The sequence below is a fragment of the Sprattus sprattus genome (assembly GCF_963457725.1).
Source record: "Sprattus sprattus genome assembly, chromosome: 7".
Taxonomy (NCBI): domain Eukaryota; kingdom Metazoa; phylum Chordata; class Actinopteri; order Clupeiformes; family Clupeidae; genus Sprattus; species Sprattus sprattus.
In genome coordinates, this window is record NC_137926.1 from 26,196,603 (window position 1) to 26,220,693 (window position 24,091).

The 24,091-nt window shown below is 47.2% G+C and overlaps 1 protein-coding gene across 2 annotated transcripts; it reads right to left on the reverse strand.

The window, feature by feature from the left end:
- Nucleotides 1-258: 258 nt before the first annotated feature.
- LOC308368237 (filamin-C-like) lies at nucleotides 259-23,577 on the reverse strand. 2 transcript variants are annotated; one of them, XM_080842366.1, is made up of 48 exons: nucleotides 22,763-23,577; nucleotides 20,103-20,351; nucleotides 18,749-18,846; nucleotides 17,867-18,017; nucleotides 17,584-17,702; nucleotides 17,417-17,494; nucleotides 17,147-17,309; nucleotides 16,798-16,998; nucleotides 16,545-16,667; nucleotides 15,504-15,641; nucleotides 15,257-15,383; nucleotides 14,988-15,124; nucleotides 14,682-14,875; nucleotides 14,482-14,595; nucleotides 14,245-14,388; nucleotides 13,922-14,045; nucleotides 13,636-13,796; nucleotides 13,441-13,531; nucleotides 13,115-13,284; nucleotides 12,715-12,832; nucleotides 12,165-12,427; nucleotides 11,423-12,020; nucleotides 11,103-11,276; nucleotides 10,200-10,362; nucleotides 9,784-9,944; nucleotides 9,501-9,668; nucleotides 9,225-9,348; nucleotides 8,944-9,100; nucleotides 8,656-8,845; nucleotides 8,493-8,516; nucleotides 8,111-8,355; nucleotides 7,925-8,021; nucleotides 7,657-7,797; nucleotides 7,436-7,564; nucleotides 7,153-7,326; nucleotides 6,889-7,050; nucleotides 6,508-6,711; nucleotides 6,234-6,386; nucleotides 5,996-6,118; nucleotides 5,616-5,861; nucleotides 4,596-4,865; nucleotides 4,328-4,465; nucleotides 4,049-4,164; nucleotides 2,849-2,981; nucleotides 2,539-2,715; nucleotides 2,087-2,305; nucleotides 1,335-1,556; nucleotides 259-1,177 (listed from the first exon to the last, which is right to left on the reverse strand). In XM_080842366.1, the coding sequence occupies exons 1-48, from the start codon at nucleotides 23,139-23,141 to the stop codon at nucleotides 990-992; spliced, it is 8,238 nt and encodes a 2,745-aa protein (XP_080698492.1). In that variant the 5' UTR covers nucleotides 23,142-23,577; the 3' UTR covers nucleotides 259-989. The 2 variants fall into 2 exon arrangements, with proteins under 2 accessions (XP_080698492.1, XP_080698493.1); XM_080842367.1 differs by lacking the exon at nucleotides 16,545-16,667 and having other exon boundaries at nucleotides 22,763-23,576.
- Nucleotides 23,578-24,091: the final 514 nt, after the last annotated feature.

Here is a 24,091-nt window from a genome sequence, read left to right on the forward strand (position 1 = left end):
TGCACTCTCGCAACCACACTACACACGGATATAACCAACTGTGTCCAGTAGATGTCATAGTATTATCATGATTCAGTGAGGCCTAAGCAACACTTCCACTGTTTATTTCCACGTTTTTAAAAGTAACTACTTTTAGCATAATCTTCGAATTAATGTTGATGGTATATGGTCATGTCTATTTAAAGCCTATTAAAAAATACCCAAGAGAACAGTCAACAAATAGCTCAAAAATAAAACGCCTTCATGGCAAGTTGGCAATTGAGTTTTTTTATTAGATTTGCAGGAACTTACCATTACATTTGGTTAATATAACAAAAACAAACTTATTATAAAGCATATAAAACCATACAATAACACACTCTAATACTGTTTAACATTCACACATTAAGCCCTGCCTCCCAGGTTCTTCCAATTTGGATAGACACAGTAAGCAGGATGCTCACTTAATGTTAAGAACTATTGTCATTCACAATGTGTATGTAAATGTGTCTCAATTAGTCGCCAGAGACATCTTTCCAGTACAATGCTGTTGCCAAACCAATTGATCAAATTTGACAGTTTGACAGTGTAAGAGTGTGTGTATTGTCACAACTGAAGAAGACTGACTCTCATAAAGCGTGCAAAATACAATGATTGATTTGACTGTTAAAGGTGTCTGGTATTGATCTAAATAGAGAAAACACTGGTTGGTCTTACTTGGAAGTGGCTTTAGGGAGGGTGAACACTGCTGTGATACAGAGGAAGTACCCCACAACAGCACAGAGAGTTAATATAAAATATTTGGCACAAAAAAGTGAAATTCTCATTTTTTTCCCCCACAACGGAGAAAAAAGTCTTTGTAATTTTAGTTTTTTTTTGCATTTTTTAGTGCATTTAGGGATTGGGGTATCAGTCCACAGAGGTGTGCATAGCAGCGTAGCACTTTGGGGTCACGGTAGTAGCGGTGGTTGTAGGGATGGGATGGGGTCAAGTGAGGGTGGGGGACGTGTTCAGGGGACGGACACGTGGAAGGGGCTCCCTGGAACCGTGTCATCTCCCCACTTGACGATGACCATGTAGTTGCCACTCTCCTTCACTGTGTAGTTGACGTTGTAGAGGCGGTTTCCCACGTGCTTCACGTACACCTCTTCACACGGAGTCCTTGGGCCGTGCACGCCAACCATCAGCATGTTGGTACCTGGGGCAGTGTTGGAGAGATGTTAATTTCGGTGCCCAAAAGTAAGTGGCATGCATGAATACGATGTTTTGCGTGTGTGTGTGAATGGCTGTATGTGTGTGTGTGTATGTGTGTGTGTATGAGACACATGTGTTTTCTTGGATGGGTCTCATCTCACCTGCTTTGCTGCAGTCCACATTGAATGTGTTCTTCTGGCCCACCAGGGCTTTGGAGAGGCCGGGCCCTTGACAGACCACTTTCTTGGCGTCTGATGTGAGCTTGGCGCTGCCGCTGCTGGACAAGGAGCTGTAGGCGCCGGCCATTTTGGAGGTCTTGGTGACCGTCTCCACCATGACCGTGGAGGTTTCATGCAGGCTGTGGCCTCCCGAGAGACGCACACCTAAAGGAGCAGACAGACACTGAGCCGTTGCGTAAGGACAGGCAGTCACGACTCCGCGACTCTTCCGTTACATAAGCCTCGCATTGCCAAGGAAACCCCAACACACACACACAAGAGCACTGTGGACTACTCGAGCAATCGAGAGAGAGAGAGAGAGAGAGAGAGAATGAGGGAGGGCGAGATAGAGAGAGAGAGAGAGAGGGACGATTTTTGGGAGAAGGCTTTGCAATAGAGAGAACTCTCCACTCTTTTTTTGTTCTTTTCTTAACCTGGAGGCTATTTCACTCCACATATCAAGCTATGGAAGCTTTGAAACATTCATCCTTCAGACAGATCACATACATGTCACATACTCTTCATGATTCAGGGCCTTCCTCAGCTATTGTATCCAATGCCGGCTAGCCTCCTTTGGTTAAAGATAGCTCTATTTATATAACTTTAAACTCAGGACTTATGCAACCATTTCTATGTTGTTGAGAAGAGCAGACAATATCTTGTTGGTTGACAAATACATATGTAAAACAACCTACCTGTGACTTTGGCTTTGAAAGGACTGCCCACAATGTGCTGTGGTCCTCCGTATTTGATGGAGATAAGATAGTTTCCTGGTGCCATGGGGGTGTAGGTGATTTTGTAGCCCTCTGCACATTCCATGCAGTCCATCTTAGCCTTGGAGGGACCATCGATGGTGACAGACAGGGCCCCAGATCCAGCATTGCAGATATTCACCACAAACTCAGCGGGCTGACCTACAGACCAAAACACCAACATGGTTTGAAAACAGGTCACATTATAATCATCTTCAAAAAAAAACCACACTTAATGGTATGGTAAGGTAAATAAAGGGATTTTACACCTCTGATGGTGTAGGGGGCGCTGGTGAGTCATAGCATCACTTAGCCTGCACTTTATCCCACTCTGAACAGATTCTCATACCAGTGTATTAGAGAAAACAACAGTGGCTGTGGAATGTGGGCCATACCTGTGCAGCCTCCCTGAAGCCCAGGCCCAAAGGCGGACACTCTCCCTGGGTCTGCAGCTTGGTCGGGTTCTCCTACACGCACGTTGAAGGGACTTCCAGGAATGTGGCTACCATTGAACTTGACATTGATGGAGTGGACGCCATTCTCACGTGGAATGAAGCTGATTTGATTCTTGTCTGTAAAGAGGAATCCCAGTGAGTGAAGCCTGAGAACTCAATCCTCTCTTCTGGACATGATATAGTAGCATGCCGTAACTCCAAATCCACTGGGTGGTTCTAGTTCTTTAGAAAATAAGTCCCCATTACTTACCACTGTCCAACTCTGTGACGAAACACTCCTCAGCTCGGCCGGATGGTGTGTGGACCTTAGCATCGATGACACCCCGTGCTCCGTTCCTCTGCACAGCAAAGGAGGCCTCCTGGTTCACCTTCAGGTCCTTCTCCTGAGTAATGAGAGCGCGAGAACATTTAGTACCAGCACATGCCATTTAGATTTGATGAGATACACTATTAGAGCCAGTGGGATGAGCATGTTTGCACTGAGGCCAAATGGCTTGTGATGTGTGTTTGCAATACAGAGAATGATGGGCAGAATGTGTGGGGGTGAAACAGACTGTATGGTTGGGGGTGGGCATTTGTGTGCGTGTGTGTGTGTGTGTGTGTGTGTGTGTGTGTGTGCGCATGCGTGTGTGTGTGAGAATGTGTGAAGGCTAAACAGATGGCTAAAGTCTAAGGGCTGCACATGGAGCCAGTGCTGGCATCTGGTTGTGCGTGAGTGTGGATTTGTGGTCCATCTAGAATTACCTTACGCATTTTAGCGATTAATGCCTGATGCAGGTGAGAGAGAGAGAAAGAGAGTTAGTTTTAGTCAGAGAGTTAGTCATCTTAGATTAAGAGAGCTTCTCAAGCCTGAGGTGTGAGAAAGGGCGAGATGGTGGCGGGTCAAAGATAGAGCAAGAGAGGGGAAGAGAGGATATTATTTCTTTTCCACTCGCTAGCAAGAAGTCTGGAAAGAGGGGAGGAAGGGTGCGGTGGGTTCATTCTTCTACGCTGAGCTCTGTTAGCGAGGCAAAGGCCAACTAGGTCTGAGCCCTAAGGGGAAGCTGCTAATAGCTGGTGGCCGACACAAGTTCAGGCCTCTATTTGGACACCTAATCCCACCTCCACGCAACAGCATAATATTATGGGCCCTTGAGGTTAGCACTACACAGGAGTCCAGTTACAGCTCAAGGGTGATTCAAAGTGAGGGGGTAAGGTACGAGTGCTGCTTTGGGCCTTCATGCTAAGGTGAAACCAAAGCTGATTGTTGTTAAAAATGATCAAATAGTGATTTGTGACTAATACACTACACTACTCTACAAAACACTAGATCGACAGAGATGGTTCGGTGAGGAAGTATTTTCAGCGACTTTTTGTAAAAGTGTAGGTATGTGAAGTGCATTTTATTTTTTAGGAGTAGGGATGAAGTGGGACTGAGGATCCCTCTTTCATCTGCGAGAGCTCCACTCACTTGCAGGCTCGTGACAGTGAGTCGGCGTGCGTCGTCAGAGAGCGTGGCAATCGGCACGATGAAGGGGCTGTCAGGGATGTGCTCATTGTTGAACTTGATTGACACCTCATAATCACCTATGGGAGCACAACAAGAGATCAAACAAGATGATACAAAAGTTTGCTGTCTCTGTTGCATTTCACCCTCTGTGGCTTGCAGTTACATATGTGCATGGGGAATATACAAATATTCACTCTTCACAGCCGTGTGTTTGGTTTTGTTTTCCTCTCTCTCTCTTACCTGGTTCCTGCACAATGTAAGAAACTCCACAGGAGCCGTCCTTCCTGTCTTCAAAGGAGATCTCAGCCTTGCTGGGCCCCTCCACTGCGATGGAAAGGCCTCCAGCACCAGCCTCTCGTGTCCACACGCTAAATTCAGCTACCATGAGAGAGGCATTGGGAGAAATTGGTCATGGATAAGAAATAGATTGTTCCCATCCAGCGGAAATAAACAGTTCTCATTTTGCAGAAATTAGCTTAGTGTTGAGGGGTGGGGGTGGGGTACATACATGCGACTCCAGCCACTCCTCTGGCCAATCCAGTGCCACCGGCCCGGACCTTGTGGGACCCTCCCTCTCCCAGGGGCCCCACGGTGAACTGGAAGGGGCTGCCGGGCACGTGCTGGCCCCTGTACTTCACGTGGACAGTATGGGAGCCCATCTCCTGGGGCACAAAGCGCACGCTGTAGGTGCTGTCTCCTCCGTCCACAATCTCTGCATCTGCTGTCTTTCCCCCAGGGCTGGTCACCTGAGCGGTCAGTGGCTGCACCCCGGCCTCTCCTAGAGCACAGAAAGGGAAAGAAGTGGAAGGATGCTCACATTGCAAGCACTTCTGGTAAAACAACATTGAGAACATACAGTGGGTTTTCCCTCCCAAAGCAATAATAGCCCCATATTTCACGACTTTCCCACCTAAAGATTAATGTCATGAAATCGCCATGTTTATCCTGATCAATAGGCCTACAGTATACAGAGTGAGAAGATGAAAAGAATCAATGTGTGTGGGATGCTCATTTTCCATCTTCCAATCCCTGAGCGACACCCAATTTAAACACGTTGAAACGCTTCAGTCTCTCACTCCTTTTTCTGTTCCCCCTATCTATCTCTCTCTCCTTGCCACCCCCCTGACACTGCAGTTCTTATTCCCAGTGGACAACAGCGGGGGCTGCATCATATTTTCCAGTCCACCACCGCATTAGGCCTCGAAATAATCAGCACTAAATTCCGCAGCGAGCAGAGAGAGAGAGAGAGAGAGAGAGAGAGAGAGAGAGAGAGAGAGAGAGAGAGGAGGGGCCGGCACACCATTACGATGACAGGAGTTGAAACTGTTCCCCTGCTGGCTCCAGCCCACTGGCATCCCACCAGAGCACACAATCTAGCAGGCACACATGTGACAGTGACTACTATCTGATGACAACAGTCAAAAGATGTGTAATTTTACCCTTTGTTTGACTGGCTATGAAAATCGTAAATGGCATTAGGTGTAGCAGAAATAACGCAGTGTCTCCAAGGGGCCGCTTTCTTGCTTACCTTCTGCTCTGGTGGTCAGGCTTCCAAAGCTGCCCAGCCTCTCCCTGCCCAGGAAGTCTCCGAAGACATCCCGGAAGGGGTCAGCCCCGTGCTGCGTGCTCTCTTCCACGCGCACCTCCCGCTTGGTCTCGCCGCCACGCGTCTTGCTGATCTCGGTGCGCTCCGTGCGCGTGTAGGATGAGTGGCTGCTGCGCGTGAAGGTGCGTGTCAGACGCTCCTGAGCGGAGACCATCTGGAACCAGTTTCCTACAAGGACGAGGCAAGGTGGATCAGGAATAATGTCCATTGCTGAAACACTGGATTATTGCTTCATTCAACACTTATGACCACTGGTCACTGGTCACTTGTGTTGTATGCTAATTGTAGCCTGTGGTCCTCACCTGGGATTTTAAGGTTGAGGTCGCATGTGCTGCCTACAGGTGCAACAGAGGGAGCCTGCCTCTTTCTCATGATGCTCTCCTTCATCCTCCCTTCTCCTGTCACCTTCACTGTGAAAGGACTTCCTGTGAGGACAGAGGACAGAGTACAGTTAGATGGGTGTCTTCATTGCAGTGCTAGTGCACCATTAGAGTGAGCTGGTTCATCCCTCAGGAGGATGTGGATTTAAAAAAAACGGACCTGGGATGTGCTTGTCAGCAAACTTGATGTTGATGATGTAGTTGCCTGGCTCTGTTGGGCAGTAGGAGACCTTGCATGTTCCATCCTCCATATCCTCACAGTTAATATCAACTTTACTCGGACCCTCAATAGACAACCCCAGACCGCCATAACCTTGAGGAGAAGGCAAGAGAGAAAGTCATGGTTGAGACATGAGTTTTCATATGACTACCATGAACGTAACATTTTATTTTCAATGAATGATTTCTAAATACAAGTTGCTATTTTTCCTCACCTGCATTCCTGGTGTCCACAAAGAACTCAGTCACCTCGAAAGTGTGGCCTTCCACCAGTCCCTTGCCAAAAGCCTTGACTCGGCTGGCGTCGCCGATCTCTGATGCACCCACCATGATCTTGAAAGGGCTGTTTGTCACGTGTTTTCCGCTCTTCATGACACTAACCACGTGCTCACCCACCTCCTTAGGAGTGAAGGAGATTCCTGTGTTGCAGAAGGAGAGAGTGGAGATATTTAACATACATGAACTAGAAGGGAGCAACTGCAGCATGAAATGATATATATACAATATTTAAACCTTGCGTTTCTTTGGGTTCTGATGATTTGAAGGTACTACCTAAATAACAACCATTAAAAAGGAAGGCTAAGGAGAATGCTCACCAATGTGCCTATTGGGCAGTCTCTTCAGTAGACAGGGCTCCTCTTTGCCGGAAGGTGCTCTGATGCTGGCCGTCAGAGAACTCAAGTCTGTCTCTGCGATCTTCAGTGAGACGTCTGCTGCTGTGCCGACGTTCAGCAGGGAGGTCCTAAGGGAGTCGTCGCCTGGAGATGGAGTGACAAAATAAAAGTAGATGTAGAACATATCGCCAGTGAAAAGTCATGATGTTTAAAGCCCAGAGTAATACATATCTGATCTTTTTGTACCTGTGATCTTGGCAGTGTAGGGGCTGCCAGGAATGTGCTTGTTGTCAAACTTCACAATGATGTTATAGTCACCGGGCGCCGTGGGCAAGTAAGACACAGTGCATGTTCCATCTTTGTTGTCCTTGCAGGTGATCTCTGCCTTTGAAGGTCCTTCCACAGCCAAGGAAAGACCACCTTAGAGGGCAGAGAAGTTGGGAGGATATCAAAAACATTGTATTCTTTTCTGCCACGCTCACCGGTCTAACTTATGTTAGTGTAAGTGACAGGTTTATAATGAGATTACCCTCTCCAGCGTTCTTGGTGACCACGGTGAAGGTGGCTGGCTTGTTGACAGTGCCGTGGCACAGACCAGGACCATAAGCTGTCACCTGACCAATGGTCATGGCGTCCACATAGAACTGCAGAGGACTTCCTGTGTGAAGGAGAAAGAGGCAAAAAAAATCAGAGGCCCTGAAGGAAAATTAAAAAATGATCTTTCCAGGATTTATCGAATAGCTCATTTACCTGGAATATGGTTGCCCTCATATTTAATGTCCATCTCGTGCAGGCCCTTCTCAGTTGGACCGTACTTCACTGTCACTGTGCCGTCCTTGTTGTCTGTGATCTGAGGGCATGCTTTCTTCCCAGAAGGCATACGCACCTCACCTTAAAAGAAAAAAGAACCAAAGAAACTCTTTGATCTTTTGTGTTTGTAAGCATGTATCCATGTACGACAGAGGTGCAAAGGCTGGACCAATGGAAATAGAGCAGGCGGGAGAGGGAGTGGCCTCACCTGTTATCTTTCCCTGCTGCACGGTGAAGGGAATGACCAGGTTGAGGGGGCGGAACATGCCTTCTAAGTCTTCTCTAGGGATGGCTTCCTTTGTAGCCTAATGGGATTAGGAGCAGGGATCTCTATTAGCAAGCAGCTCTGGTAGGATATGGAAAGAGTGGGCAGACACTTACTGACATTACTCACAGTGACATGGAATGGGCTGTTGGGAATGTGCTGTCCTCCGAAGCGGATGGTGATGACGTATTTGCCCGGTTCTGGCGCTGTGTAGTAGATATCGAAGGTGCCGTCTGGGTTCTCCACCACGTCCATGTCTGCCTCCATGCCATTGGGAGTCAGCACTGTGCAGGTGACCTTGCCCTTCCCTGCAGACTTGGCGTCCACCGTGATGACAGTGTCCTCAGCCATTTGCATTTTGGGCCCAAGGCTTGCTGCTTGTGAACAAGAGATGTGTCAGTAATGGTCACCAATATCCACCAACAATCAAGAGTACTGTATGGTGCTAAATATACAATCACGTATGACACATTAATGTAAAACAACCAATGAGTAGTCAAGAGCAGCTTACCGACTCTGTGTCCTCCAATGGACACTAGAAGTCAAGAAAAGGAACAGTGTTAGTAATCTTTTTACTGCTCGATCTATAGAGATTCCTGGTGGTCACGTTATAATGAAAATGACAAAAGGAGTCATTTCAGGGCATTATGAATGAGATCTGGCTGGAAGCTTACCTGTGAGAAGGCACTGGCTGGCATCGCCAGTGGGCAGAGACTGGATGCTGTAGGGGGAGTATGGAATCTCATCACCACCGTATTTGATAGTAATAGTGTAGCGGCCAATCATATCTGGCAGATAGGACACAGTATAGGTGCCATCCATGTTGTCCTGGATGCTGGCCTTCTTAGGCTTGCCCTCAGGATCCTGTCATACAAAAAGGTTCCATGTTAATAACAGCAACAGATAAAACAGGAGCAGTCTCGTGGAGGTCAGAGCAGGAGGCGCTGCAAAGAGGAACCCACCAGGATCTGGACGGTGAGCAGCCCTTCCCCGGCATCGCGGGCATCGATGGTGAATTCTACCGGAAGGCTGGCGGCCACCCCAGAGGTGTCCAGGCCAGGACCACTGGCACGGACTTTGCTGGCATCGTGCCCTGGGCCCGCGGTGACCTTGAATGGACTGCGAGGGAATATAGGAGAAAGGTGATTGAGTCATACCTCTGAATATAAATGTTCATTAGGAGAAAAGCATTTAGCTATTGCTGATGCATGGGAGCTTAAAGGGGTAAAGGGTCTATGCCCACCTGCGTGGAACCTCCTGGTCAGCATATTTGACAGACACTGCATAGGGACCTTGCTGGGCAGGTGTGTAGTTCACTGAGTGAGTTCCATCCCCATTGTTCATGACTTTAACAGGTTCAGTAGCCCCTAAAAGGACAATCATAAGCAATTGTGAAATTGGTAAACACTCTGGAGGCCTAAATCTTGGAAAACACAGAGAGAGCTTGATCAAATCATTAGCAAGAAGAAATGTCTGAGGATATATCTTCACAGCATTCAGCAGAGGTTGAGCTTTTTACCTGATGGGCTGAAGAGCTTCACATCCAGAGGAGCCTGTCCTGCCTGCCTGCTGTCCACAGTGAAGTCCTGTGGGACGTGAGCTCTCACTACAGGGCCCAGTCCGGGTCCAGAGCACTTCACTTTGCTGGGGTCAACTGTGTCCCTCACCGGCACACGGAATGGACTGCCTGAAAAATCATACAGGATGGATGAGGACTATCCCCTGCTGTACGTGCTCTACTCATCATCAGTTCCTGGGTGAGTAGGACGTACAAGAACTGCATCTGTGTCATGGAGGAGTACCTGGGATGGGCAGGCCTCCGTAGGTGATGTTGACGTCGTAGTCGCCAGGAGTGAAGGGCACATACTCCACGCTGCAGCTTCCATCCTTGTTGTCTTTGCAGGACATCTTAGACTCTGATGGTCCTTCAATGGCCAAGCCCAAACCACCAGTGCCAGCACCTCTGTGGAGGCACAGAGAGAGAGAGAGAGAGAGAGAGAGAGAGAAAGGGAACGAGAGAGAGAGAGAGAGAGGGAGAAAGTGAGAGAGAGAGAGAGAGAGAGAGAAAGGGAACGAGAGAGAGAGAGAGAGAGGGAGAAAGTGAGAGAGAGAGAGAGAGAGAGAGAGAGAGAGAGAGAGAGAGAGAGAGAGTTGAAACCATGTTGGGAGAACTGGTAGCACTGAAATATTTGAGAGGCTGATTTGTTTCCTATCATACCTGGTCTCCACTGTAAAGCAGTTTGATTTGTTAGTGACGCCGTTCTCCAGGCCGGGCCCGTAGGCACGCACACGTGTTGGGTCACAGCCCTCCACCACAGACACCCTGAAGGGGCTCTTGGGAATGGGAACATCATCGTACAGGACTTCAATCAGATGGATACCTAAACAAAGCAGAGGGAAGCCTTACATTTCTGTACTGCATTATATATACATTAAACAAATGCTCATTTCAGCCATTGGAGCATATAAATATATACAATATGAAAATATCACACAATGACCTGTGCAGTGTCCAATTTGTTTCACCACAAACCCTTTTTTAGATGAATGCATGTAAAAATATGGTGTGCAGCTTATTCAGACTTTAGTGACGTATGTCCATAAGATGAGCCTAGCAGACATATCTAAAGCCTTTATTCCTGGACATTTGTTTGCATTAGAGAGGCGAGGGAGCCATGGACATGACTAAACGCTGCCTTTCTGTCCTTCAGACTGCTGGACCCTGGCATGACACACATACCTGTCTGAGTTTAAGAGCCTCTGCTCCCGGAACACCTCCTATTTATAACCACACACGCTCTATCTCTCCCTCACCACCGCCACCCAGCCCCCCATCTCTCTCCCAGAGCCCTGCGATCACTTCCCCCTCCCTGCCTCATTCAGTGTTTGTACCCCTCTCTCCCTCTCTACCACACAACACCTGCCGACAGTCATCTCCCTCACATCCCTCAGCCTCAGTCTTTTCTCACACATCTCCTGCCAGCACTCCTGATCCTGTGTCTGTCTAATCCTTCTAAAATAACACGTCAAATAAATCATCAAAGCACAGCTCTTCAAACTTAATCCTTTCATTGGCAGCCAAATTGGCCAAACACCAGTGTGGTTTTGTGTTCTTGCTTACCCTCTTCGTATGCAGTGTACTCCACTCTGTAGGTCCCGTCCCCTTTGTCGGTGAGGTAGGCGTCTGTGTTGTTGCCCGAGGGGTTCATGATACGAGCTTTGACGTGGTTTCCCCCGCTCTTGGTCTGGGCTCGGGCGTCCACGATGAAGTGTGTGGTCACGTCACGGAGAACACCTGCAAACAGAAGGGAAACCGTGACAATAGGGGTCAGTGTTCCATTTCGATGTTCTACTGTTCCATGCAGAGATGATCACCTGCACTGTTAATGTGTCACTACCCCACCCCAACACTAGAGCTCACACACAAACCCAGACTCTCACCTCTGGCCTCCACTCCTGGGCCGTAGACCGTGACCCCAGTGGTATCCACTGCTGGCTCCACCTGGACACGGATGGGGCATTTGGGGACCATCTGGCCCCCGTATTTAATGGTGATGGTGTGCACTCCATGGAAGGGTGGGGTGTAGGTGACTGAGAAGGTGCCGTCCATGTTGTTCTGGATGCGCACCTCTGCCATGGCCCCGGTCTCGGACACGATCTCCACGGTCAGCTCGGCCTCCCCAGCCCTTGTGCAGTCCACGGTGAAGGTGGCTGCTTCTCCAGCCTTTGCCCGCTCCAGGCCTGGCCCGCTGGCCACAACTTTGCCAGCGTCCAGGGCAGGGCGCACCACAGCCTTGAAGGGTGAGCCAGGGATGTGGGCCTCACCAAAGAGGATGTTGATATTATAGTCTCCAGCTTCGGTGGGCAGGTAGGACACAGAGCAGGTGCCGTCACCGTTGTCCTGACATTCAATCTTGGCCTCGCAGGGCCCCTCCACTGTCAAGCCCAGACCACCAGCACCAGCGCCTTTGGTGTCGATTCCAAAGGGTGCCAGTTGACCCACAATGCCACCCTGCAATCCTGGGCCATAAGCACGCACCTGAGAGAGGGGTGAAATATGACACATGATAAATCTGAAATGGTGTATGTAATATGAGGACAGTGGTGTATTACTAACGCCCTGACATATTTATTTGAAATGTTTTATTTTGTAATAAAGTACCTTGTACTATATTATAGATACCTTTGAGGGGTCTGCAGGCATGACCCCCTCCACAGCAAACGGGCTCCCTGGAATTGGGTTCCCATCATAGGTAATGTCCACCTTGTAAGGGCCCTCCTCGGGTGGGATGTACTTCACAGAGGTCGCTTCATTGGCCTTGTCTGATTCCAGCTTGCATGGGATTGGTCGCCCAGAGGGTGACGTAATTTTCACGCCGACCTCCCCCTGGCCACCAGCACCTTTGGTGTTAACAGTGAACTCCTGATCCTTTCCGACCTCAACCCCTGCAAAACACACCCACAGACAGACAGCCTAATTACAGGATGCTTGAGCAGATGAGTAATGTATTTTGAGTGGGTGAGTATTATCTGTAATGAATATCAGTGTCAGTGGTTTATTTGTATTTATAATGTTAATAAACATAGAAATCCCAGATGGTTCTTAATAAATAAACTCTCCAGGCTAAGTCTCTTTGCCTGTGTGTTTCTCCTCCAGTGCTATAGCCTGTCACTGTCCTATGCCCAGTATGTGTGTGCATAAGAGTATCTGCTCCTTTTTGTTTAGTACTTACTCTCGTTGAGTCCTTGCACTTTGACCTTGTTGGTATCCAGAGGAGGGGCCACAGTGATGATGAAAGGGCTCTTGGGAACGGGGTCTCCACCATGGGTGACAGAGATGGTCAGGGTCCCCTACGGAGCCCAACGTACCGTGCGAGAGACACAGACACAGACACAGAGAGCGAAAAAGAGAGAGAGAGAGAATGAGAATGAGAAGAATGAGAGCAACCCACAGGCATGACAGAAGGCATTTGGTGGGAGGGTCAAATGGATGGGATTTATCAGCAGGGAAAACAGGTTCTGCAAGTTTTGCAAGTTGTGTAAATGTACAAATATCAGAGGGTGGTCAGACACTCAGAAGAGGGGGAGCTAAAGGAGAGTGTTCACATTTCACACACGCTCAGTCCTCCTCACCTGATAAAGGGCAGTGTACTTGACAGTGTACGAGTAGTCGTGGTTGTCGATGATCTCAAAGTCCTTCACGGCCTCTCCTTTCACGGCTGCCGTGAAGAGAACTTCGGGCTTGGCCTTTCCTGCGCCCTTGGTGAAGATGGTGAAATGAGTTGGTGTGCCCACCTCAACGCCTGTGGAGAGAGAAAGAAACAGAGAGAAAGAGACAGAGACAAATAGAGAGAAAGAGTTCAGAGTAAGTCCTCAGCTGCGTTGAGAGTGTGTTTGTGCTCACTGTTTCTTTAAGAGAGTTGTGTTGAGGGCCCAGCGCGTGGGTTTCCATTTCTCACCTGTCTTATTGAGCCCAGGGCCCTCTGCCCTAACCTTGCCTGCATCATGAGACGGGTCCACCTTCACTTTGTAGGGGCTGGTGGGTATTTCCTACACAGCAATATGATATGAAAAATAAGAGAAAGTTTGTTGACATCACAGTTATTTTAATCTATTATTAAACTAATGCAGGTAACCAATTCAGTTCATCTTACCTGTTCAGCGAACAGGACCATGATGGTGTAACGCCCAGCTCCAGGGGGGGTGTATTTGACGGTGAATGTGTCATTGTCATTCTTAATAATGTCAAAGTCGATGTCTGCCTCAGCGGGACCAACAACTCCAGGAGCACATTTGATTCCAATGCTGATATCACCTGTGGTGTACATCATTACACGATGTTAAATAGTAGACTATTTCAACTGCAATTACAGAATGAAAGGCACAAAAAGAAGTGCTACTAGATCTTTGCACTGAACACAGATTTCAAATGTAGCATACCTTGGCCTGCTTCACTGCAGTCTACAGTGAAGTAGGTTGGCTCATTGGCCTTCAGGCCAGTCTTCTCCACTCCTGGTCCATAGACCTTGACTTTCTCTGGATGGCATCCTTCTCCAACCAGAACCTATGAAGAGCAAAACAGTAAACATTACTTTTGATCAAGTCATATGAAAAGTAGTTACACAGCAAGAGAGTGCTAATATTTCATCTCTGCGGGAATGGACATAAAAAGGTCAATGGGTAATGGGTTAAGGTAAATGTTATTGAGCTATACTTTCTGAAAGTCCAATTTGAGATTTGGAGGAATGAGCAGATAGACATACCCTGAAGGGGCTGTTGGGAACATTGACGTCGCCCCATGTGATGATGATGGTGTGTTTGAGGGGTTTGGTGGGGATGTACATGCAGAAGAAGGTGCCATCTCCCTTGTCTGTGATCTGAATGTCGATGACACAGCCCTCTGCATCCTGCAAAAGTAAAGCTGAGCTTTAGAGCAGCTCACACAGAGATGGTCTCCAAAGCTGATATTATCTTTATCACACAGGAGGCTCATGGGTTACCTGGGCGTAGATCTTGAGTTTGCCGTTTCCAGCCTGGCTGGCGTCAATGGTGAATTCTGCAGGCTTGTTGATGATGCAGCCAGTGGGTTCAAGACCGGGTCCAAAGGCTTTGACCTGTAATGTAAATAATAACTTTGACCTGCTGACTCTGAGGTCTGCTGACCTTATGAGGTGCCTGTCGTGTATTTAAGTGCACTGACCTTCTCGGGAAAGACGTCGTTGGCGGCTGGGAGAATGTGAGCGATGAAAGGGCTGTCCTTGATGTCCTCGTCATCACAAATGACATGGACAGCGTAGTCGCCGGCCTCAGTGGGCCAGTAACGCACATCACAGGAACCGTCCCCCTTGTCATCACAGTCAATCTTAGCCTGGGAAGGACCCTCAATGGAGAACCCTGTACAGAGGGGAAGAGATTGAGATGAATTACAGTCCTATTTGATCTTGCACTTCAGGTCTTGGGAGGATGAGTCTTATTTGTAATTCCCACGGCGTTCTGTGTTTCATACCTAGAGTTCCAACCTCTGTGCCGATAGCCTCCACCACAAAGTCAGCTGATTTGCCCACCATTCCAGTCACCAGGCCAGGACCCCAGGCACGCACCTTCTGCTGGCCTGCTTCCACACTGATCTCAACCTCGAAAGGACTAAGAGTCACATTGAAGGGAAGAGTCAAACCAAAGATAATAGACCAATTAACTCATAATCATCACTCAGTATTTAACTGTGCTCAGCATGCTAAACATATTTACAGTATGTACAGGTAAAAGAGTCCTCACCTGCGTGGGATGGGCTGTCCTCCCCAGGTAATGGTTACTGTGTATTTTCCAGTCAGTAAAGGTTGGTAGTCACATTCGTACACACCCTCCCCAACATCACGCACCTTCACAGGTATCTCTGCTACATCTGAGAACATACAGATTAAGCCTACATTAACACTACAGTCCTCCACACCATCATTATTGTGGACATTTAATGTCATTTAGCTCAACAACAATGGGCTTGTGCAATAAAGGCGCCTCTTACTTGGACCCTTCACTGAGACCTGGAGCTCTCCAGTTCCAGCTCCCTTGGTGTAAACCTTGAAGTCAGCCACCTCGTTCACTCTCACCCCCTTAGGCTGGAGGCCTCGGCCGGTAGCCCTGCAGGCGTTAGCGTTGCTAGCTGATGGATGAAAGCAAAGAGAAAGAAGACGGTCAGAAAGTCATCATGCTCTAGCCACTGGCAACGGCGTGAGCTGACTGCATGACAGCATGGTTAGTAGTGAAGAGACGGCTTAGTGCTGCTGGAAGTTCACATGAGCTGCCTCACAGAGACAGCAGCATAGATGGACATGGAGAACGAGGACAGATCTGAGACCAGGTGACTGACAATAACACGAACACATTGCTTCACCATGGACAAACGACCTTCAAATTGACTTATTTAAGATGGAAGCAATTTAAATTGGCGGCAACACAATAATGCACCACACTTAGCGCATCTTTCGTACACTGACATAAACGTGACAATGGTCCGTGCAGAGCTACATACAACACTAAGTCACTCCAACAAACATTTCTCAAAACTGTGAACAAAACAACATGTAGGACCACAATCCCAAGTGTAATCTGTGCATCGTGCAAATGTCTGTGTACTACAATGAACGTGTAAATATCAACTTATTTTGTTTTCTTTTATACATGCTCACCCATAAAATAATCACCACTTCAGAGACTAAGAGGGGAGAAAATCGTATTTTCCTATATTCTAATAATTCTCTCTCCCAAGCAAGAAAGCATTTATTCCCTCATCCTGACACTCTCCCACAGGTCCTCTCCCCTCCCTCCACTCCCTCCTCTCAGCATGCCTAAAAGGTGCTTCAAGCTGCCGCAAGCAGGGCCAGTGATGGACTCAAGCACAGGACACATCACATGGGCCATAGGTGGACCCAAGCACAGGACATGTGGCTATCGGGTGTCGACAGGCACCAGACACAGGAAGCGAAATGCTGATGGGTGGAACGTGAGGCCCGGCTGGCAAGGCCGCGCGGGGGGCACGGGCCTCGCCCCAAAAACCTGTACTAACCCGGTCGGCCAGGCTTCGGTGGCACTTTGGGTGCACCTGTCTTAGCCTGATCCGCAGGCGGGCTGCGCACAGACTGCGGGAGAATCTGCACTGCGGGCCCCGCAGGGGAGGCACTCGGGGGAGCTAAAAATGACAGACAGGTGAAATGTTCCCCTCCAGTCAATACAGCAACAGTGAAAATCAAGGGAAACAGAGCACCCTAGATCAAATTAAAGTGTTTAAAGACATGTGGATGTAATGTTCTGGGACTCACCTTCAGAGATCTGCACTGGGAAGGGACTCTTAGGGATGGGTTGTTCGGCGAAGGTGACGTGGATGGTGTGGGGGCCCTCCATCATTGGCTTGTAGGTGCAGCGGAACACATTGTCACCTTTGTTCTCAAGCATGACCTCCACTGTGTCCCTGTTGCCCTGGGGGTCAACAATGACTATCCCAACATCTCCCTCACCAGCGCCTGCAAAACAATGTTATGTGGAACCAGCAGGAAGTGAGATTGTTGACTATGGTATTATAACTGTGAATGTTTTTACTGCAAAGCAACATTATTGTCTGTCACCAGTCCTTTTGAGGCAACCTAGCCACCTAGTGTCTTTGCTCCCTACCTGCAGTATAAATGTCAAAGTAGGTTGGCTTGGCAGCCACATTGCCTGTGGGCTCCAGCCCTGGACCTCGGGCCTGAACTTTGTTGGGGTCGCCCATGGCTTTTCCTACATTCACCATGAAGGGGCTCTTATCGATGTTCTGACCAGCGAAAAGCACCTTAACCTGGGGAAGAACAAGCCAAGTTCATGTAATAACAGTGGAAGTCAAGTACTGTGGGTTTGATTATTGAGGCAAAATAATATCACCAAAGCAGGAATAATTGTATTTACCTTGTGAGGACCAGCTACCTTAGGCACGTAGCACACAGAGTATGTCCTTTTTGGGTCATTGTTGGCAACCACTTTAGCCTGGAAGAGCCGAGAGGTCAACAGTGAATACAAGTTTTAGACACAAGCTAGAGAATTTTATAATTTTATAATTTATAATTACAACAAACCTCCTCAGTATGGCCCTCTGGATCTTCAACATATACAATGATTTCACCCTGCCCAGCCTCAACTGTTTCCACTGTGAACTCTGCAGGCTTGAGCACCATGTTACCATGGGATTCAATACCTATTTCAAAAGACATAAAGAACAAAGCATTACAGCCTATTCATATCTGATAACAAAAGGAAAGACTAACCTATATATATTTTCACATGTTTTACAAAACCACAGTCACTATAGTACCAGACTTCAGGCCAATTCAGACAGACAACTCAGGCCCATTAGCTCACCTGGCCCATAGGCTTTGGCATTTTTGGGGAACAGCTGCCTGGCCTTGGTGGGGGCACCAGGCTTGAGCTTAGCCTTGGGGAACTGGGACAGATAGGTCATGACTGAATGCTCATCTACATTGGGGTCCACAATTTCCTCCGGAGCAATCACCTGGACAACAAAAATCAGGGTTAGTGAGGCAACCATGTGTGTATATTTACCATGGGTATTACATCTACATATATTTATTTACCAAGGCTATTACATCGATTTGTTTAGCAGACCTCTTTATTCAATGTGACTTTTAGTAAAGTCATGTAGTTATTAGTATGCTTCCTGTGAACCAAACCCATGCCCTTTGTATTGTTAGCAACATGCTAATAGTCAGTTAAACTACAGGAACATTCTTTACTATTGTATACAGCCTTAAAGGTTTGTTACTTTCAACCTTTCCAGCAAGTTACAAAATGATAGTCACCCAGCAATACACATACTGTAACAAAGTAGAGCGAGGCTCTCCAGTGGCTATATTTACAGCCGTGGATGGAGGGGTTAAGGACTGCAGTCTCATTAAGCTGAGGAGAGGATTTACCATGAGCTGTTGCTCTCCCACACCTCCTCTAGAGTGGGTGGCTCTCTGACACACACCTCACGCTATCCACGGAATGCCCCGTTTACAATGCACAGCTGCCATCATGGGGGTATTACAGTGTTGCATTTTGGTATTAGAGAAGTAAAAGCTTCAATGAGCAGTCAAGCAGACCTCCATCAACTACACAAATCCATACAACCAAAATAGACAAGCAGGTTTCTCACTAACAGTATGCTGTCATTGTAATAAGAGTTATCTCTGAACTTGATGCATTTCGTCTGCCTCTCCACCTGTTCTGTTTTGGTCTTACCTGTGGAACACCCAGCCAGTCATCTGCCTGTTGCATGGCCTCTCTGGCATTATCCACTGGCTTGTTAGGGTCCCAGGTCTCCCAGTCAGGACACAGACCTATAGGGGATTCCAACAGGAGGGAAAGATTTTAGGAAAGGATAGTTCCAGATGCTACTTCAGCAGTCGCCACAGCTACAGTAACCGCGTGAAACAGAGCCACTCTGATGTAGTGTAATCTGAGGAGCTCTGCTGTGACGCAAAGCACTTTGTTTTGCACCGGCTTTAATAGCGAAGGTGAGCTAGCATGGTAACACGAGTAGGACCATCACAGTGCATAAGATTACGTCCTAATTGGATTAGCATGGGTGACGCGGGGGACTCCACAGTGTGTGTATTAGAGGGAATTTGAGTTCATCCTATTATTGCTACAACACAGTCCATGCCTAGAATGCTAATACTGTATATGAAATATACATGAGTATTTTTGGAGCAGTGGTTTTAAAAAACATTTTTAGTACTGGTAAATGCAATTCCATTCAAGGGACCAAGTAAAGAAAAGGGCTTGATACTCTTACTCTACCTAAGGAGGTATTGAGTTAATGAGGTATTATCACAGTATAATGATCCACACGACTAGAGAAACGAGCTGTCTGCTAACAAAATATGCTCAAGTTCTCCGCAGGGACATTGGACACTGTGTTTGTTAGCCCCATCTCTGCTGTTAGTCAGCGAGAGGAGCCCTGTATGGTCATGAGTCAGGAGGCCTGGATGCAGCTGTTTAATGTCTGCCTCTCTCAAGTAAACACACGCTAAGACGACATCTCCCTTTCTCTTGTTGCGGTAAGATCCCTAATGAAATATTTGCTCTACATTTTAAAGTGGGAGTTTACGACTCTTCTCTGTGTCGTGAAGTACTACTGGGGGGGGATGAGGACTTTTATTTCAGACCGCAGTCGGACAAAATCTCCTCCTGTCTGATCCCACGAACAACCTTGTCCAAATTAGGGGTGGATTCTACGACTGTCTATAACAGTGAGCTGCAGGGACTCCATGAAAGCTTCACTCAGTCTAGACCAGCTGTCAGGGATGTTCTGAGGTATGGCTATTACGTAAGGCACTCCCATCTCTCGGAGGGCTCCAAGCTTCAACAGGAACCTAAGATGGCATCTCGAAAACTGATGATTGAGTTGGGTTCAAGCAGGAATTCCCTTGGCCCAACTGGTGGCCACCTGTTCTATTCACAAGTACCTGAATAAAGAGTTAGTTCATTCCCAAAGCGTGCATTATGTCAATGCATGTATCAGGTTCATCAACTTTTTCTTTTTTTATATATATAATTTCAACACATCAGTGCCCTTTCACTAAATGCTCACCGGGGGCACAGTTGTCTACCAGGGCTCCCAGGGCTTTGCCATCCCTCCAGTCCCTGTTGAAGTTGTGGATGGGAAGCTGGGGCACTTTGTTCTGGATCCATCCCAGGAGTCTCTGCTTCGGGGTTTGCTTCTTGGCATCTTCATCATCCTCATCGTCCCACATGGGCATGGAGATGGAGTAGTGGAGGATAAGAGTCCAGATCAGGCCCAGAATCAGCTTCAGATTCCCATCCACAATGGCCTTGCTGTCTGTAGGGTGGAGACACAGAGGAGGGGGTAAGCAGATCTCAAGTTCAAGTTAAGCTTTAGAGGATGCGTTTTACTGACGAAAGAGAAGGTATGTATAGGGAAGTACCCAAATAACCCAAATAATTGCCTGATCAGTTTCAACCTATGCCCTAATAAAACCATGACACAGTTCTGAAAAGCTTCCTCTTGACTCAAAAAAGTAAAATCATAAAACACAAGGAACTCCAATAACTATACTTCAGTCAAAGCCATTAATCCAAGCTCCCCCCTTTTGTTCCCCTGGCACCCACCCTTGCAAGTATGTGTTGTCCTACTCTGAGTAACATGTGTTTGGAGACAAAGTGATAAATGTTGTACACTGTCTGAGCATCATAGTTTTTACTTGGCATAGAGTGAAGGCCTGTCACTAGCTACATAATTGAACATGTGCTAAACAGCTTTCTCAGACCTGTGACAAAACTGAACATACTGCCTGGAAAATGATAGGGCTCTTTCCATGATTATGTGACAAAAATGTCAATTGTTGAAGCAGTCTTCAAAAATATCAAGGGAATCACATGCTGTATAATGGGTTTCATATCACGATTGTTTGAGGTAATGAGTCTGTGTTTGGATAACGAAGGGTTAGGATTGAGACAGTCCTGTTAGCCCTCACCTCCCCATTTGAGATGAAGGTGTGTGCTTGACCCCTAGCCCTGAACAGCCACCCTCAGCGGGATGATGGGACATTCCTCTGTCATGAGGTGACATCACCACCACAAGACAAGGAGTCTCCCCTCCACCGACGCTTGCCCGCTGTGGGGCCTTCATAGCTGTCTCCTGGCCCATAGCAACAATTCGATACAGAATTTCACCGCTCTCTGTCGGGAGCCATAGCTCAGCTTCACCGCAGCAGTAACTGTCAGGCATTTAATGAACACCACAGCCGCAGTGAGACGAGTCTTTATGTTGACAGATGAGCCTCTGTCTAATGGCAGATTCTTTTATCAAAATGATGCATGTGTCACCCAAGTGAGAGGGAACTGAGTTGTCTTTATGCTCCCTTTGCATGACACTCCTGGAGACTGAGGGAAAACAACCCGTCAGCTGTGGTTAGAGAAAAAATCAACAGCTTAACTCAACAACTCTGACCTGCTCATATATCCACATACATACTGTAAGTTTAAACGATAAGACAAAACAATTTGTGAGCACCACAAAGACTCAGACAAATGTCATACTGTGTACATCCGACACTGTCCTCTTATAGGTCTGTTATAGGTCGCACTTAAATGACCAAATGTATTTCTGGTGCGGGCCACAAGGTAGGCCCTACAGCAGTGACCTTGCAGTCTATGTTCTCCCCCCTCAGGCATGCATAGACAGACAGAGACCAACCCCTCTGTCCCAATCAGTAGTCTATTAAAAGACTCAGCTATGGGGCAAAACAACTGCTTATCTATCTTTACACTTATCTGTCATTCACCACCAGATAGACAGCCATGATGCTCTCAATGATATGAAAATGCTTATATTAAGTATGACTTTGTCTGTCCAATGCACTAGTTGTTAAACTGTGTATAAACTGTTTTCATTCTCAGCTCGATGCGTGAAGTCTGGTTATTTTGATGGTTGTCTAAATCGGGCTGTTTAGTCATGCATGGCAGGGTGTGTGGTGATGGTGGCAAGCATCAGTGAATGTAGACACCTCCCAGAATGCTGGACACTGCCAGTGGGCCTTCTAGAAGGGACCAGACTATTGCCAGTGTCTTTCAACACTTCAGCTGGCGTGCCCTCAGAGTCTGTTGGCTGACCCATTCGCACTTATGCTGCATCATGGGTAAATGGTCATTCCCTGACAAAAACCACACGAGCAAGACTATGCTTGCCTATAACACAGAACCTCTGCGCTTCAGATGCTGCTAAAAAGAGTTGTTGACATAGCAAGTGGGTGTGTGTATGTAATAGAGAGAAAGAGTTTTACAGAGGTGGGATAAAGTGTGTGTGATTAAAATGTTTCCAAAGCTTCATCAGCATGACCATTTTTTTAAAATGTGGTCACATCTGACAGATAAGCATGAGAACTCTTTAAAGCAATGCTCTCAGTGGCACCTCAGCGTTGGCTGACCTCATCTCCATATTTACACCACTTTGTGAAGGTCCAGCAAGAACGTGCTCTGCCTGTGCACACAATAGACACTATACAGAGTATCGTTAGACCAATATTACTGTTCCATTGCACTGCTGGGACCAAACACACGGTGAAACTTCTCAGTCAGTTACATTTCGGTTCATGCATTGACACGCTCCAGTGTAGCCACAAACTTATGTTTAATTAATTCAATGCGTCTCTCTCTCTCTCTGTGACGGACTGTCTGATTGTCTTTGGAGTTTTAAGACATGCTAAAGTAACAATGGTGAATGCTACTTACCAATCGACACCAATTTGATGTGTTCCCTATCAAGAAATTCCAGCGCCACTGAAACATTTTCCAGTTTCATTTGTCTGAAGTTTGGTCTGATGTGAAACTTTCTGTACATTTTCTTCTGGCTCAAAACTTCCAGTAGAGATATCAGCTTGAGCCCGTCGCTCAGGTCTCTCTGGAGGTCAGTGAGGCTCTTGTTGACGCACTTCAGGTGTTCGTTGCACCACCTGGTGAAGGTGTTCTGCTGGATCTTCTTCCATGGCGCATCTTCTGCAAGGTCTTTCTCTCCGGCCGGCATCTCGTCCTCCTCTTCTTCCCCGAAATCGGTGCCCTGGTAGTACTGAGGCGGCTGCTGGTCGTCGTAATATGTGTTGTTGCTCGTCATCTTGGCGGTTGTCTTGTCCTTTTTATACCGATGTAATACCAAAGTGCGAAATTGACTGCGCTGTAGTTTCACAAAGCTGTGTCAAGCGCGTCCCCGCAGTGAAAAGTTCAGAGCCTTGAAGGGATTGACAAAAAACGAAAGACACTTCGGATGCACTTGTTAAGAGGACACTTATGTCACGACAATGATGGATGAAATAATCCGATTTACAGTTTACAAGGCAGCCAGTCCCCGTTTTTTAATTTTCAGTGTCTTGACAAATGTAGTCACTACTTCTTAATAGACACTTTCACGCTGAAAAATATCTCTTTCAGAAACAAATCTTCGCGGTAGGTTATGCGTTGCCCAGTAGTGGTAGTTGCCCAGTAGACTCGAGTCTCCTATTCAAGTTGGAAAGGGACTGTGGACAGGCCTGGGTTTAAAAAGACCCCAGACCCCTGGTCCACGTCAGATTCATGGATTCCCTGGAATGTCCCTGTCATAAGCATGGTCATTGAAATGATAGACAATTTTCTAATCCCCAAGGATAAAGATGAGAGAAACGATTGGCCAAGTCTAGTGAAGCCAGCTGTGATTGGTCAGACCCCAACAGTTGTGACTACTTTCTTTATTTTTAGGCGCTCCTAACTTGGGATAGGGGGCTGTCGCTTCTCAATCGTAAACGTGTGCGGTCACTGTGTCTCCTCTGAGCAAGTGAGCCAAGAAAAGAAAGTGACGCTTGAATGAAACTAAATCTGCAACGTTTCGTGACTCATTTAGGACTATGCGAACAGAGCTACATTTTGTCTGTTTATTTATAATAAATAATTATTCAGGGCCATCTCATGATTAATATTTCATAATTAATTATATCAAGAGGGTTCGTAGCCTTATCCTTCAGGGAAACTGAGTTTCTATTAGTCTCTGCGTATTTACCTATTAAACATATTGAAACATATTAATATTGTTCA